The sequence below is a fragment of the Caretta caretta genome, chromosome 6, assembly GCF_965140235.1.
Source record: "Caretta caretta isolate rCarCar2 chromosome 6, rCarCar1.hap1, whole genome shotgun sequence".
Taxonomy (NCBI): Eukaryota; Metazoa; Chordata; order Testudines; family Cheloniidae; genus Caretta; species Caretta caretta.
In genome coordinates, this window is record NC_134211.1 from 12,865,699 (window position 1) to 12,879,485 (window position 13,787).

Sequence of the window (13,787 nt, forward strand, 5' to 3'; positions counted from 1 at the left end):
TTCCCCAAAATATCTCCCCAAGCCTCTTTACCTCCTTTCCTGGGGAGGCTTGAGAGTAAACCAGGTGAGCACAGACCAGACCCTTGGGTTTTTAGGACACTAAAAACCCCAATCAGATTCTTAAAAACAGAACTTTTAATATAAAGAAAAAAAAGCAAAAGAAACACCTCTGTAAAATCAGGGTGGAAAATAATTTTACAGGGTAATAAGATTTAAAACACAGAGGATTCCCCTCGAGGCAAAACTTTAAAGTTACAAAAACCAGGAATAAACCTTCCTCTTAGCATAGGGAAAATTCACAAGCTAAAACAAAAGATACTCTAACACATTTCCTTGCTATTACTTACTATTTCTGTAATTTTAGATGTATCATTCAGTAGGAGCTGGACTACTTGCTTGGTCTCTCTCTTTGTCTCCGGAGAGAACAACAGAAACACAAAACAAAAACCTTCCCCAACAGATTTGAAAGTATCTTCTCCCCTTATTGGTCCTTTTGGTCAGGTGCCAACCAGTTTATCTGAGCTTCTTAACCCTTTACAGGTAAAGGAGGGATTTTGTGCTACCCTTAGCTGTATGTTTATGACAGCTCCAAATTCCAGTGTACATATAAAACCGCTCCACTAAGGATTTTTAGGCTTGGTCTGTGCCTAAAATTTAGGTTGATCTAGCTGTATTGCTCAGGGGTGTGAAAAAGTCACGCTCCTGAGGGCTTCCCTGTGTTTAAAATACTGCAGTGGCACAGCTGTTGCGCTTCAATGAAGATGATACCTATACCAACTGGGAGAGGTTCTCCCTGTTGATGTAGGTACTCTGCCTTTTCAAGAGGCAGTAGCTAGGAATTCTCCTGTTGACCTAGCACTGTCTACACCGGGGATTAGATCAGTTTAACTTCATTACTCAGGGATGTGTATTTTTCACACTCCTGAGCGACAGAGTTATACCAATAATATTTATTATTATCACAGGTTCTTCCCTTCAGGCAGCTACACAGCCAATTGTTTTTGAGTATGGGATTCATGAGACACACAACAGATATAGATAAATGCTTTATTTAACATCCAAATAAGTCCATTCATTAATATAGCAAAACAACATGAACCTCCAAACAGAGAGATAGCTTTTAGGATTATGAACAAACTCATATATTCCTAAAATGGAGGAAAACAAAGATCGAAAGAATCATCGAGCACATCAGAGAACAGGTCCTATTTCAGTTGACATCGTTTTGGGAAGCCCATCTATCCAAGGGCTTAGGGATCGAGTAGTCAATAGGCAGACCGTGAGCCAAATCTGGACTGCCAGACATTTATGAACGGACCCCAAAATATTTGTATTTACTTATTATCATCATTATTGTTATTATTTTTTATTATTTTCTCTGGAGGTTGGATCCTGACTATACCTTGACCAAGAAATTTGGACCTTGACAAAAAAATAATTGACTATTGCTGGCTTAGGGTAAATCTTTAGATCTTTATACCCTTAAGTTATATAACCCACATGGATCTTTTCATGACCATAATAAACTTAAACCTGCCTTTTGTCCAGGTGTGGTGGTCTAGGTGACCATAATTAGGTTTCTGATGACTGACCCATTTTGCCGCTTAACATCATTATAATATAACTTTTAAGCAATATAGCAAAAACATTCAGGACAGGGTTGTAGGTCAACAATCTGTACATGCGTTTCATCATGATATCGTTAACCACTGTGACACCAGCCTTTATTTGAGACGTCACATGACTTTCTTTGGTGAATCAGAACGTACATACCAGACAAAGGAGATTCTGTAACACCTGTGTACTCCCTTTGTGCCCCATGCCAGTTGGCATGAAGGGGTTCATGGCTCACACCTCTCCTCTTACATTGATGCAGTAGGTTGGTTGGTTCAGAAGCCTCTTGTCTGGACAATGAGTCTGCCACTATATTATCACTATTTATTACCCCACATCTATATTAAGACTGGACTTGTCTTTTAGACTGGGGTATAGGCCAGGCAATGATGGATTCCACTTCCAAGAGATCTGGTGAAATTTGACCCTCCTACCCAATGCCCCAAACGAGGGACTTTGACTGTTCATATTTTGCATTTTGATACTTTCACAGTGAGACGTGCATTTCTGAGTTTTGTTAGCATGATTCCCAAGTGGTTTTTATGATCTGACATTCTTTCAGACTGCTCCCTGTGCTCCTCTCTCTTTCTTGTTCTTCTGCATTGTGAATCCTTCCCTCCACTCTTTTTGCCCTCTGCTGGGATCTAGCAAATGTGTTCTTCCTTGGAGGTTTGCCAGGTGTTTAGCACTGATAGCCCCTCTCTCTGCGAGGGCTGTGCAGTGCCAGGTGCTTGGAGAACAAGCCCAGGGCACTGATCAAACTGGGATTCAAAATATAGTTTCTAATGCTTTCTCATGTTCTGCTGCTGCAGTAAAAACGCCTGCCTCGCAATCTCACAGAGTCCTAGAGTCATAGACTTTAAGGTCAGAAGGGACCATTATGATCATCTAGTCTGACCTCCTGTACAACGCAGGCCACAGAATTTCACCCACCCACTCCTGTAATAAACCCCAAACCTATGTCTGAGCTATTGAAGTCCTCAAATCATTGTTTAAAGACTTCAAGGTACGGAGAATCCTCCAGTAAGTGACCCATGCCCCACGCTGCAGAGGAAGGCAAAGAAACCCCAGAGCCTCTGCCAATCTGCCCTGGAGGAGAATTCCTTCCCGACCCCAAATATGGCAATCAGCTAAACCCTGAGCATGTGGGCTAGACTCACCAGCCAAACATCCAGGAAAGAATTCTCTGTAGTAACTCAGATCCCACCCCATCTAACATCCCATCACAGACCATTGGGCATATTTATCGCTAATAGTCAAAGATCAATTAATTGCCAAAAATTAAGCTATCCTATCATATCATCCCATGGATAAACATGGGAAAATAGTTTTACTTTGTGTAATGACCCATCCACTCCCAGTCTCTATTCAAGCCTAAGTTAATTGTATCCAGTTTGCAAATTAATTCCAATTCAGCAGTCTCTCGTTGGAGTCTGTTTTTGAAGTTTTTTTGTTGAAGTATTGCCACTTTTAGGTCTGTAATCGAGTGACCAGAGAGACTGAAGTATTCTTCGACTGGTTTTTGAATGTTATAATTCTTGACGTTTGATTTGTGTCCATTTATTCTTTTACGTAGATACTGTCTGGTTTGGCCAATGTACATGGCAGAGGGGCATCGCTGGCCCATGATGGCATATATCACATTGGTAGATGCGCAGATGAACGAGCCTCTGATAGTGTGGCTGATGTGATTAGGCCCTATGATGGTGTCCCCTGAATAGATATGTGGACACAGTTGGCAATGGGCTTTGTTGCAAGGATAGGTTCCTGGGTTAGTGGTTCTGTTGTGTGGTGTGTGGTTGCTTCAGGTTGGGGGGCTGTCTGTAAGCAAGGACTGGCCTGTCTCCCAAGATCTGTGAGAGTGATGGGTCGTCCTTCAGGATAGGTTGTAAATCCTTGATGATGCGTTGGAGAGGTTTTAGTTGGGGGCTGAAGGTGATGGCTAGTGGCGTTCTGTTATTTTCTTTGTTGGGCCTGTCCTGTAGTAGGTGACTTCTGGGTACTCTTCTGTCTCTGTCAATCAGTTTCTTCACTTCCGCAGGTGGGTACTGTAGTTGTAAGAATGCTTGATAGAGATCTTCTAGGTGTTTGTCTCTGTCTGAGGGGTTGGAGCAAATGTGGTTGTATCGTAGAGCTTGGCTGTAGACAATGGATCGTGTGGTGTGGTCTGGATGAAAGCTGGAGGCATGTAGGTAGGAATAGCGGTCAGTAGGTTTCTGGTATAGGAAACTTCACTCCTCTGTTGGTTAGAAACCTTCATCTAATTTCAAGTCTAAAATTCCTGATGGCCAGTTTATATCCATTTGTTCTTGTGTCCACATTGGTACCTCACTGACATACTCAAGTACTTGCTGAATTAAAAATCCTGGATTTGTCACTGAGCTCCATCAAAGTTTGCTGCCACCTTGAACCACATGACACTGGGAGGAGATGGGGGTTGCCCCGGTCCACCAGGAGGGAGCATCAAGCAGCACTGGAAGGGGAGTGGGGACTGGCACGTTTGGGGCATGGATGTGGGATTCATTATTTCAGGACATAAACCCTTGCTAGCTTCAATTTTGTGGTGCTCATGCCATTTTGAGCATGTCAGGAATAAAGCCAAGCAGGCAGAGAACTAAGGATGCTGGCCAGGAATGGACACATCCGTCCTCCCGCAGAACATTGTCTGCCTAACATGGCAGTACCCAGCCAGTACATGGATAGGAGTTGTTTACATCCCCCTATAGAGCCGGAACCTAGACAGATTATTGTAACACAGCACATAACCCTTAATGGTTGAGGCCCGTTCCGCATTGTCAAGCTGGATCTCAGGGGCTATCTCCAGCACTGGCTTTCCGTAGGTCTTTGGTTCAGCGCTTGGTGTGCCAAAGAGATCTTGGCTGTCTGGGGGAATCTCCTGAGAGTCCGTGATAGACAGGGTGCCTCTTGATGGCATGGGCAAACAATCCAGCATACAGGGGTTCCGCAGTGGGTACCCTGGCAAAAATCCAGTCCAGCTCCTCACAGTGAGTGCATGTCCTGGGAGGTCTTGGTTTTGCAATTCTGACGGAGCTCCTGGTGATGGGCCTTATCCCAAGAGTGCCCCTTCTCCTGCATATGCTGCCATAGCCACTCCTAGATCTGCGTTATGGTGATTCTTGGGTAGATGGAACTGGACATGCTTTCCATCCCATAGAAGTCCCAGACCTCTGGATGGCACCACACGGATCCATGGGGTGGTGTATGGGGTGAGCCGGGGTGTCTGATGGGGGATACTGACCTGTTCTGTACGGGATGTATGGAAGTACAGGGCATAGCTTGCTATAATGGATTGGGGGATGTGAGCTTGCCACGAGCTGTGATCGCAAAGGTGCATATTTGATCTGTGATCGCAAAGGTGCTGGTATTTAACCTAGGTGTGTGTGTGTGACATATGGTCAATATGTTCCTGGAGCAGTGGAGGGCATACAAGTCATAGAGTTTAAGGCCAGAAGGGACCATTAGATCATGTGAAGTAATTCATTATGGGAGGGCTATCTGAAGCAGTGTAGATAATCCAAAATTGGGATGCATCCACACAAACCTTACAGCTCATTCTGGAATACAGTTATGTCACTTCCAAAGCAGGGCTCTCCAGGGTTAGTCCAGGAAACTTGTGGCAGTGAAATGTGGGCACTGAGGAAGGCTGAAGAGCAGCAGAAGGATGTTTTTGATTCTTGTTGTCTTCGTCAGCTACTCCATATCAAGTGGCAGGGCAAGATTAGCAATAGGGAGATTCATAGTTGAACTGTCACCATCAGCGCAGGTTCAGGCTCAGTGGCTGTCTTGATCCAGACATATTACTAGGATGGAAGACCAACAAATTATTAAGTGTGTTTACCAAGGAATGTCACTACATGGCCAGCGGTCACATGGACACCAAAAGGTTTGGTGGCGCAGGAAGACCTCTGATGATGGACACAGACTGAACATACAGCTAGACGGTCTTATGGACCTAGGTAGAGACTGAGCTAAGTGGCATGCAGTTTGCCTTTGTGGCTTACCCTTATGATGTGGATGATGGTAACTTCCAGCACAGGATAAGACATCAGATAATGATGAAAAAAGAACTTGTGTGTTTGGATGCAAGGCAGTCTGTGCCAAAAAAACTAGATCCATCAAAGAAACATCCCCACATGGAGAAGCCCTGAGAGTCTTTGCATTTCTTAATGCCCTTCATCTCCTGGGGCATGTCTTCACTGCACAGTTAGCTCTGGGTGATTGGCAGGTTGGCTTAGCCCAGGTTGGCTTAGCCCAGGTGTCATGTCCTCACTGTTTCTGCACTTGCCTGTGTATGTCGATTGAGTATCCCCTGGTTCTTTGTGCTGAGACACTCAGATTCTTTCCAAGTCAGATGTGTCAGTTGCAGCAGAATTTGTCTGTCTTTGTGGGGAATTGTGGGAAGGCATTGGAGGACTATCAGCACTCAAATTATTTAGCCTGCATCCTCACTGCAAAATGGGTGGGTTCCAGCCCAAATTATACCAGAGCCTGGGTTCTAACCTATTCCCATAGTTGGATCAGCTAGCCTAGGCTTGAAGCATCTCCAAACGCAGGTCAGAGGTTTTCCTGTGTGTGGATGGGGAGAAATTGGGCTCTGTACGGGATCCATGGGGTGGTATACGGGATGAGCCGGGGTGTCTGGTGGGGGATACTGACCTGTTCTTTACAGGATCCATGGGTGGTGTATAGGGTGAGCGGGGGTGTCCGGTGTGAAATACGGACTTGCTCTGTACGGGATCCATGAGGTGGGGTATGGGGTGAGCGGGGGTATCTGGTGGAGGATACTGACCTGCTCTGTAGGGGATCCATGGGGTGCCTGGTTGGTGGGATACTGACCTGCTCTGTACAGGATTCCTGTCCCTTCTCCATCTCTGTTCTCTTCTGTCATTGGCTCTGCCCTTCCCTGCCCCCGTCCCCCTCTCTCTGGACCTGCATCATTAAAGGATTTTATTCCTTTTGTTTTTCATAGTGGGAAAATCATGTCCCCCAAATGGAAAACGTTCAAAGGCCTGAAGCTGCTGCCACGTGACAAAATTCGGCTCAATAATGCCATCTGGAGGGCATGGTACCTGCAGTGTGAGTGGGGGCTGGGGCTGCCCAGGGGCACACGGGGCTCTGGAGTCTCCCCAGAGTGGGCACAGTGCAGGCAGTGGTAGGGTGAGCTAACCAAGGAGAGCAGCTCATCATACCAGAGGGGCTGCTCAGTCTCCAGGGCTCTGAGCTGAGTGGGCGAGGCAACGCCACTTTCAGGGCAGCAAGAACCTGCTTCACTAGACAGAGCACCACATAAGGAGCTTTCAGCCACTGCCCCACCCTAGAGGGGAAAGGTCCCATGTCCATTTCCCTCCCCCCACCCCCAAGACAGCCAGTCTCCCTGCCCTGGGGCCAGATCAGAGTACGTGGGCCCTTCGAGGGGAAAGGCCCCATGTCCTATTGCATAATCCCCATGGGAGTGCTCCCTGGTCTGTGGCAGAGGAGGCTATAGCAAAGGCAACTGTTGTTTCTTGCCCCCTGCAGATGTGGAGAGGAGGAAGAACCCTGTGTGCAATTTTGTGACGCCGCTGGAGTGCAGTGACGGGGACGATCACCACAAACCAGAAGTGAGCGAATGGGGATGAGGGGCAGGGCTGGTGCAACCACTAGGCAAACTAGGCTGTCGCCTAGGGCGCCAAGTGGTTGGGGGCGGCGGTGGAGCAGAGGTAAGCTGAGGCAAGGGGGCGCGGGGAGGGCTGCCTGCAGCAAGTAACAGGGGCAGCGCACAGGGGAACCGCTCCCCGCCCCAGCTCACCTCTGCTCCGCCTCCTCCCCTGAGCACCGCCCCGCTCTGCTTCTCTCCCTCCCAGGCTTGCATGCCAAACTGCTGATTGGCGCTCCAAGCCTGGGAGGCAGGAGAAGTGGCCATGTGCTCGGGGAGGAGGTGGAGCAGAGATGAGCTGGGGTGGGGAGCTGCTGCACAAGGCTCCCTGGGCCGAGGGGAGGGAGGGAGGGGGCTGCAGGGAGCTGCCACAGGGGGGGCTGCCCGGGTCGAGGGGAGGGAGGGGGTGGAGGGGATCTGCCGCAGGGGGGGTGCCTGAGGGCGGGGGGGGGGGAGCTAGCGCAAGGGCGGTGGGTGGCACAAGGTGGAAGTTTTGCCTAGGGCATGAAACCTCCTTGCACCGGCCCTGATGAGGGGCACTGCAAGGGGCTCCTCTCCTGCAAGAGACTTTATTGCACCAGTGACGCAGACTACTTCATAGGTCCTCCCTGCCCCCTCCCCCGTGAGGGGTGCCCCTCACTTACCCTGCCCCTCCCCTCCGAGAGAACTCTGACCAATAGTCCTAGGGTCACCTCTCCGCTCCACTCTCCCCAGATTGGGTCCTCATAAGGGCTCTCTGACATTTTTCCATCCAAACTACCTTTGGCAGAAGATGGGTTTTCCACTAAACAGAATTTTCCAAAAAAATTCTCTGCTTTGCAGGGAAATTCTGATTTTTTCATTGAAAAATGGAATGCCCAAAAATTAAAATGTGATTTGGCAATGCTGCCGCGGTGCCTTGTAGGAATTGTCCCTCAGTCTCCTCCATTGGCTGGACTCCCCAGCTGGATTACATCTTCCATTATGTACCATGGGCCAGGGACTTCCATGATGCACAGACTCCTGTCTCCAAGAGGTCAGGTTGTGATGCATCATGGGAGTTGTGATTCGGTTTCCTCATGTCCCTAGTCTCCATTCTGGGCTGCGCTCCCCAGCAGGACTACATCTCCCATGATGCACTGTGGTCAGGGATGCCCACAATGCACTGCTTCCTTTGCCAAGAGGGAAGATTTTGGTGTTCATGGGAAATGTAGTCCAACCAGGAAGGCCAGTTTATAAGGGAGAATGGAAGCACGGGGCAATCAAACTACAGCTCTCATGAGGCATGGCCATAGCATTTATTAATTGAAATATTTAATTTTATATCTGAGATTTTTTTGGTTTTTGAATTTCTGCTGAAAAATCTGAATTTTCTATGGAAACTCCCTCCCACCCCCATTTTCCGATTGGCCCTAGCCCCACCCTGCCCTTGCCTTGCAGGCCGTGATAATGGAAGGGAAATACTGGAAGCGCCAGATTGGAGTGGTCATTCGGGAGTATCACAAGTGGCGGACATACTTCTGCACACGGGTAAGACCCCACCACCACCACCCCTGCATCTCTGGTGTCCTCCCACTGCTCTGAACAGTGCCCTGCTCTGCTAGCAGGCCCAGAAGCTGCTGTCCTGTATGCCAAAGCAGATACAGCCCAGGCAGCAGTAGATGCTGTGGCCCCCAGAGCTGCTCAGTCTTCAGCCTGTCTGCTGCCACTGCCATCGAGGGAAAAGTTGGCAGCAGTGGGGGCTGGGTTCTGTGGCGTGCCCATCAGGAGTAAAACTGAGCCCCCCTCCCTCTCGGGTGTAAAATGCTTTGAGATCTCTATGCCAAGTAAGGGGAAGAGGGCACTGAGCAGTCTCCAGGTAGAGAGAAACTGCCATTACTGCCCTGCAGTCTAGGGGTGACTCAATGCCAAACTCTGGGCTTCCCTGGAATCCGTACTCCATCCATCCATCAGTCCCTTTCCCCATCCCTCCATTACTGGACAGCTGGCTGTCATCTTTGCCAGCAGCCACCCCTGCCTGCCCGCAGCCCTGTGTAGATCTCCCCAACTGCTATAATACTAAGTTGGTGGGACCCCCCGGCTCCTGCACGATTCCCCACTTCCCTCTCAGATCACCCAAATTTACCTCCGTGATTGAGAAAGCAAAGGCTGGCTCAGTGAAATCCCAGCCTGCTGGGGATAGGGAGTGAATGGGCAAACAGCCCCATGCCAGAGGACACGATGCCCTGGACTGGTGGGCAAGGACCATGTGTTGGTTTTAAAGCTCCTGTTTGTTTAATGTTTAGGTCCAGAAGAAGAAAGATAAACCTGAGTCTTTATCTACCCAGGTACAGATTCCTTGCTCTGTCCCTACACCTTGCAGCACCTCCTGCTGGGAGAGGCTGGCACTGGAGTAGCCCGGAGTTCCCCCCTTCCCAGCACTCCTGCCCCGCTCCCTACAGCACCCCCTGCTGGGAGCTCTCCCCCACAGCCCGAGCTCCTGACCCTGCCTTGGTACATGGCATCGGCTGCAGAGCTAGGTGGGGGACCACCTGGGCCATGGCCTAGCCACGAGTGGCACTGCAACCTGGTGCATCAAACTCAGATTTGAAGGTGGTGGATGGGCGGGTTCATAGGCCAGGGAGGTCAGGCTGGTGGAGGGGGGGGGGCGGGGGAAGCACATGAGAAGGGAAGAGGAGTGGCAGGAGGACCAAATCTGTGCTGCTGCCCCCATCCACTTTAAATGGCACTCCAAAGCCCCAGCGTAAGATGCATCTGCACCTGTGTTTCCCCTCTGTGGTCCTGCAAGGGCACCCACTCTCAGCTGCACGCTTCTCAGATGCCACCTATTTTGGGTGGAGACACATATCTCCCTTGCCCTGCCTAGGGCATTTCCAGGCTGTGCAGTCCCCTGACTGTGCTGTGATATCCCCCAGCAAAGCAGACTGTCTAAACAGGCCAGCATCTGTGCTGGGCAATCTCATTAGAGATGAATAACAATGACATTGCTAGCAGTTACAAGTGATCACATGGCTTTTCTGAGCAGGCACTTTTATTCTTAAGGTAAAAGCATTACAGAGAAAACATGAAAACAATAACACAAGTTACACACTGGTAATAAGCTTACCAGAGATCACCCCAACTCCAGCAAGGGCTCTGGCCGATGATCAGTCCTCTAGACCTCACCCAGGGATATTTCTGTGGTCACCAGTTCATAGCAGCTGTCAATCAGAACTAGCTCCCCCAGGAGTTAGGGAGTCCCTCCTTTATCCCCTTTGAAGAGACCATGAATGGGTATCAGCCAGGCAATGGGTTTCTCCCCAAGGCGCCACTTCAAAATGGTAACTCCGCTAACTTGCATCCCCCCCCCCCCCCCCCAAGTATTTCCTAGGCAACCCACTTAACTAAAAGATCAGTCTAGTCTAGCCCATCATTTTAGAGAGTCCTTTGAGCACGTGCCACTTCCCAGGGTTTGCATTAGTCTTGTGTTCCCCTTAAAGGAGTTACATCCTCCCACAGTAATCCAGACACAGCTTTAATAATACAGCAACCTTCCAAGACACTTCACCTTAACTCAGCAAGGTTTGTTCAGGGTGCTGCTGATTATTATTGTCCCATCTGTCACAGGATCTGGGTCACCAGTTATCAGTCTGTGTCTCTCTCCTCCCCCCCCCTGCGGGCAGGGAGTGGCTCATGCTGTCCCGGGTGAGGGGCTTAGCAGTGAGGCCAAGGGCAACTGCCCCATGGAGCTCGACCTGGATACCCTGGACAGCCTCATCTCTGACCTGGCCAACACCATCTTCTACAGCCGCAACCCTTATGTGGGGCCCAACCCCCGCAGCCTTGGTGAGCACTGATCAGCGTTCCTAACACAGGGGATTCCCCTCTCCATGCCCCATAGGCATTCCCCTCTCCAGGTCTCAGCCCCCTTTCCCCATCTCTCCATAGAAATTCTTGTCTCTGGATCTCTTCCCCTTCCCAGAGGGATTCCCCTCTCTGGATCTCTGCCCTGCCCCCATGCTTCATAGGCGCTTCCTTCTCTCATTTGCATCCCCTGCCCCCCAAGTGCTAAAAGGGGATGGTCCTGAGCTCTGACCCCCCTCACCCCCGTATCCCCCAGGCATTCCTGTCTCCGGATATCTGCCTCTCTCTATCTAGGGGTGTGAATGGGCCCCCCTAGAGTCCTCATTCGCTGCCTGGCAGTCTGGTGCCTGAGGGGAGCGAGGTGGGTTGGGCAGGGCTCTGCTTTGGGCAGGATGGGAGCGGCTGGTGCTGTGTCTGACCTGCATCACCATACTGTGTTCCCCAGCTCACCAAGGCAACACGGACATGATTCAGCCCACCCTAACCCAGCTGCATCCTAACTTTGGAGAGGATTTCATGGACACCCTGGACCCCATTCATGGTAACTTGCACTGGCCACTGTGCACGGATCCCGTCTGGGGTGAGGTTGGCTATCCTGGCGCACGGCGACGGCGGGGGGTTCCAAACACCATGCTGCCTGGTGATAGAGGGAATCAGCCCGGTGTCTCCTCCCAGACGCCCTGGGTCAGACCAGGGGCGTCCCTTCCCAGCCGCCCCCCCTGGGGCATCCCCTTCCGGCCACCTTTGGTCAGGCCAGGGGCATCCCCTCCCCTGCCGCCCTGGGTCAGGCCGGGGGCGTCCCCTCCCCACCATGCTGGAGCACACTGTTAATCTGTTGCTGGGAGGAATTGGAAATCCCCACGGGCAGGTTGTGCAGCTGAGTGCTGGCAGGCTTCGGGGGTGGGGAATGGGGTTTGGCTCTGCAGGCCTGGCATTGTCTGACGGGCTCATCAAAGGGAAGTGGCAGGGAGATTGTGAAGTGACTGTGGACAGAGAGCTGCCCCCGCAGCATGGGACACACCAGTGGAACTTTCTGCTGCAGGGCCTTGGCAGGACACCGGGGCTGTACGCCAAGGAGCCTTATCTCAGTCTTTTTCTGTCTCTCTCCTTGCACCTCGCTTGGACCCAACAGACAGCCCGGCCAGCTCTCCCTTGGGGGCCGCCAGCCCCAGCCTCCAGGAGCTCAGCTGTGCCTCCTCTGTCACCTCTAGCGCCTCTGACTCCCTGAAACTCCTCCTGTCTGTTGCTCATGTAGCCACTGCCAAGAAAGGTTCAGAGCGGGCCCTCCAAGTCTGTTTTTCCTGTTTCTGGTCCTGGGTCTGGGCCCAGATGCTGCCCAGGTTAGCTGGATGGCCACGCCCCAACTGCGAACGTCCCTGATGCCAAGGGGCAGCCAGCCGAGACTTTGGGTCCCTGCATGGACCCAGTGAAGTATCTCAGGTCAAATTTAAGCTGTGCATTCTGGGATATGTAGTGTCTCCAGGCCACCTCCCCATATTCAAGATGAGGTAATTGGGCCAGTGAGTCACCATTTCATCAAGGGGTTTGCCCATACGCTCAGAACTACCATGCACACACCACACCAACCCACAGCTGTCACCCTAGTCACCACTGCTACGGCCCCAGCCACTGCGCAGCAGGGAATCCTGTGTACCCTGCAGCCACACAGCTCTGCCGACGCCCCTCAATCCCAACCCGCAGCCCCCTGCTAGCCTAGTCCTGAGCTTCCGCCTACCCCCAGCTCTGCCGATGCCCCTCAGTCCTGACCCACAGCTCCCGCAATCCCAGCTCCGGGGTCCCCCAAGTCTGAGCTCTGTAGCTGCCATTTGTACCAAGTGTTGTGATGTAATTATAATCATTCCTATTATGGTTATTCTGCTCTGATTTATCCAGGTCCTTTGCATTTTCTCTCTCTCTCTTCCCCCTGCCCTCATCTCTCCACCCCCTTTCAGCCTTTCTTCTTTGTCACAAATAGTTCATGCTTTTTCTCTTTCCCTTCACAGATTTCTTTGCTGCCTGTTGCACCCAGCCTGTGACCCAGGTGAATAGAAGTAGCAGCTGCCCTCTGACTGCTCAGCAATGCCCCCGCCCTCTGTCTGTAGAGATCACCTGGCACCACATTGCAGCCTATGCTTTGCCTTCACTGCAAGGTCTATGACCTCCTCCCTGGTGTCACAGCACCCCTCCTCTGGGGAGGGCAGGGCTGGGTGGTGCAGACCCCTCCCTGGTGTCACAGCCCCCCCTGCTGGGAGGGCAGGGCTGGGAAGAGCCGGCCCCTCCACCTTGCCTGCTGTCACAGGCCCCCTGCTAGAAGTTCAGGGCTGGGCGGTACAGGCCCCTCCTCCTGGCCTAGTGTTGCAGTGATAGGGAAAAAACCCCAGAAAACGACCCTATAATCATGTAAAGCTACGCTGCTGTCTTTTTCTCTAGCTTATCTGTCCTTTCTACTTTGTTTATGGATAGAAAGAATGTGAACTGTGTGTAACCTGCACTCCCTGCTTTTGGGGAGAGAATTCCTTATACAGATAAGCCTCCATGCTCCTACCTACCCCAGAACTTCAAACAGACTGGGTTAACCGGTTCGAACTGGAAGAGATATCACAATGTCTGTTGAACCAAGCTATAAAAGCTCATCCCTGTTCTTTGTTCGGGGCTTCACCATTTTCCTCTGAAAAGGAATTGGTGAGCCCTTCAG

At 51.0% G+C, this 13,787-nt stretch overlaps 1 protein-coding gene across 1 annotated transcript in view; it reads left to right on the forward strand.

The window, feature by feature from the left end:
• LOC125637681 (MLX-interacting protein-like) overlaps nt 1-13,787 on the forward strand; it is a 42,068-nt gene that overhangs the window by 10,236 nt on the left and 18,045 nt on the right. Inside the window, 7 exon segments of the mRNA XM_075129232.1 lie at nt 6,605-6,711; nt 7,153-7,235; nt 8,666-8,779; nt 9,535-9,576; nt 10,912-11,074; nt 11,538-11,633; nt 13,096-13,133. Coding sequence (XP_074985333.1) covers nt 6,605-6,711; nt 7,153-7,235; nt 8,666-8,779; nt 9,535-9,576; nt 10,912-11,074; nt 11,538-11,633; nt 13,096-13,133 — 643 coding nt within the window.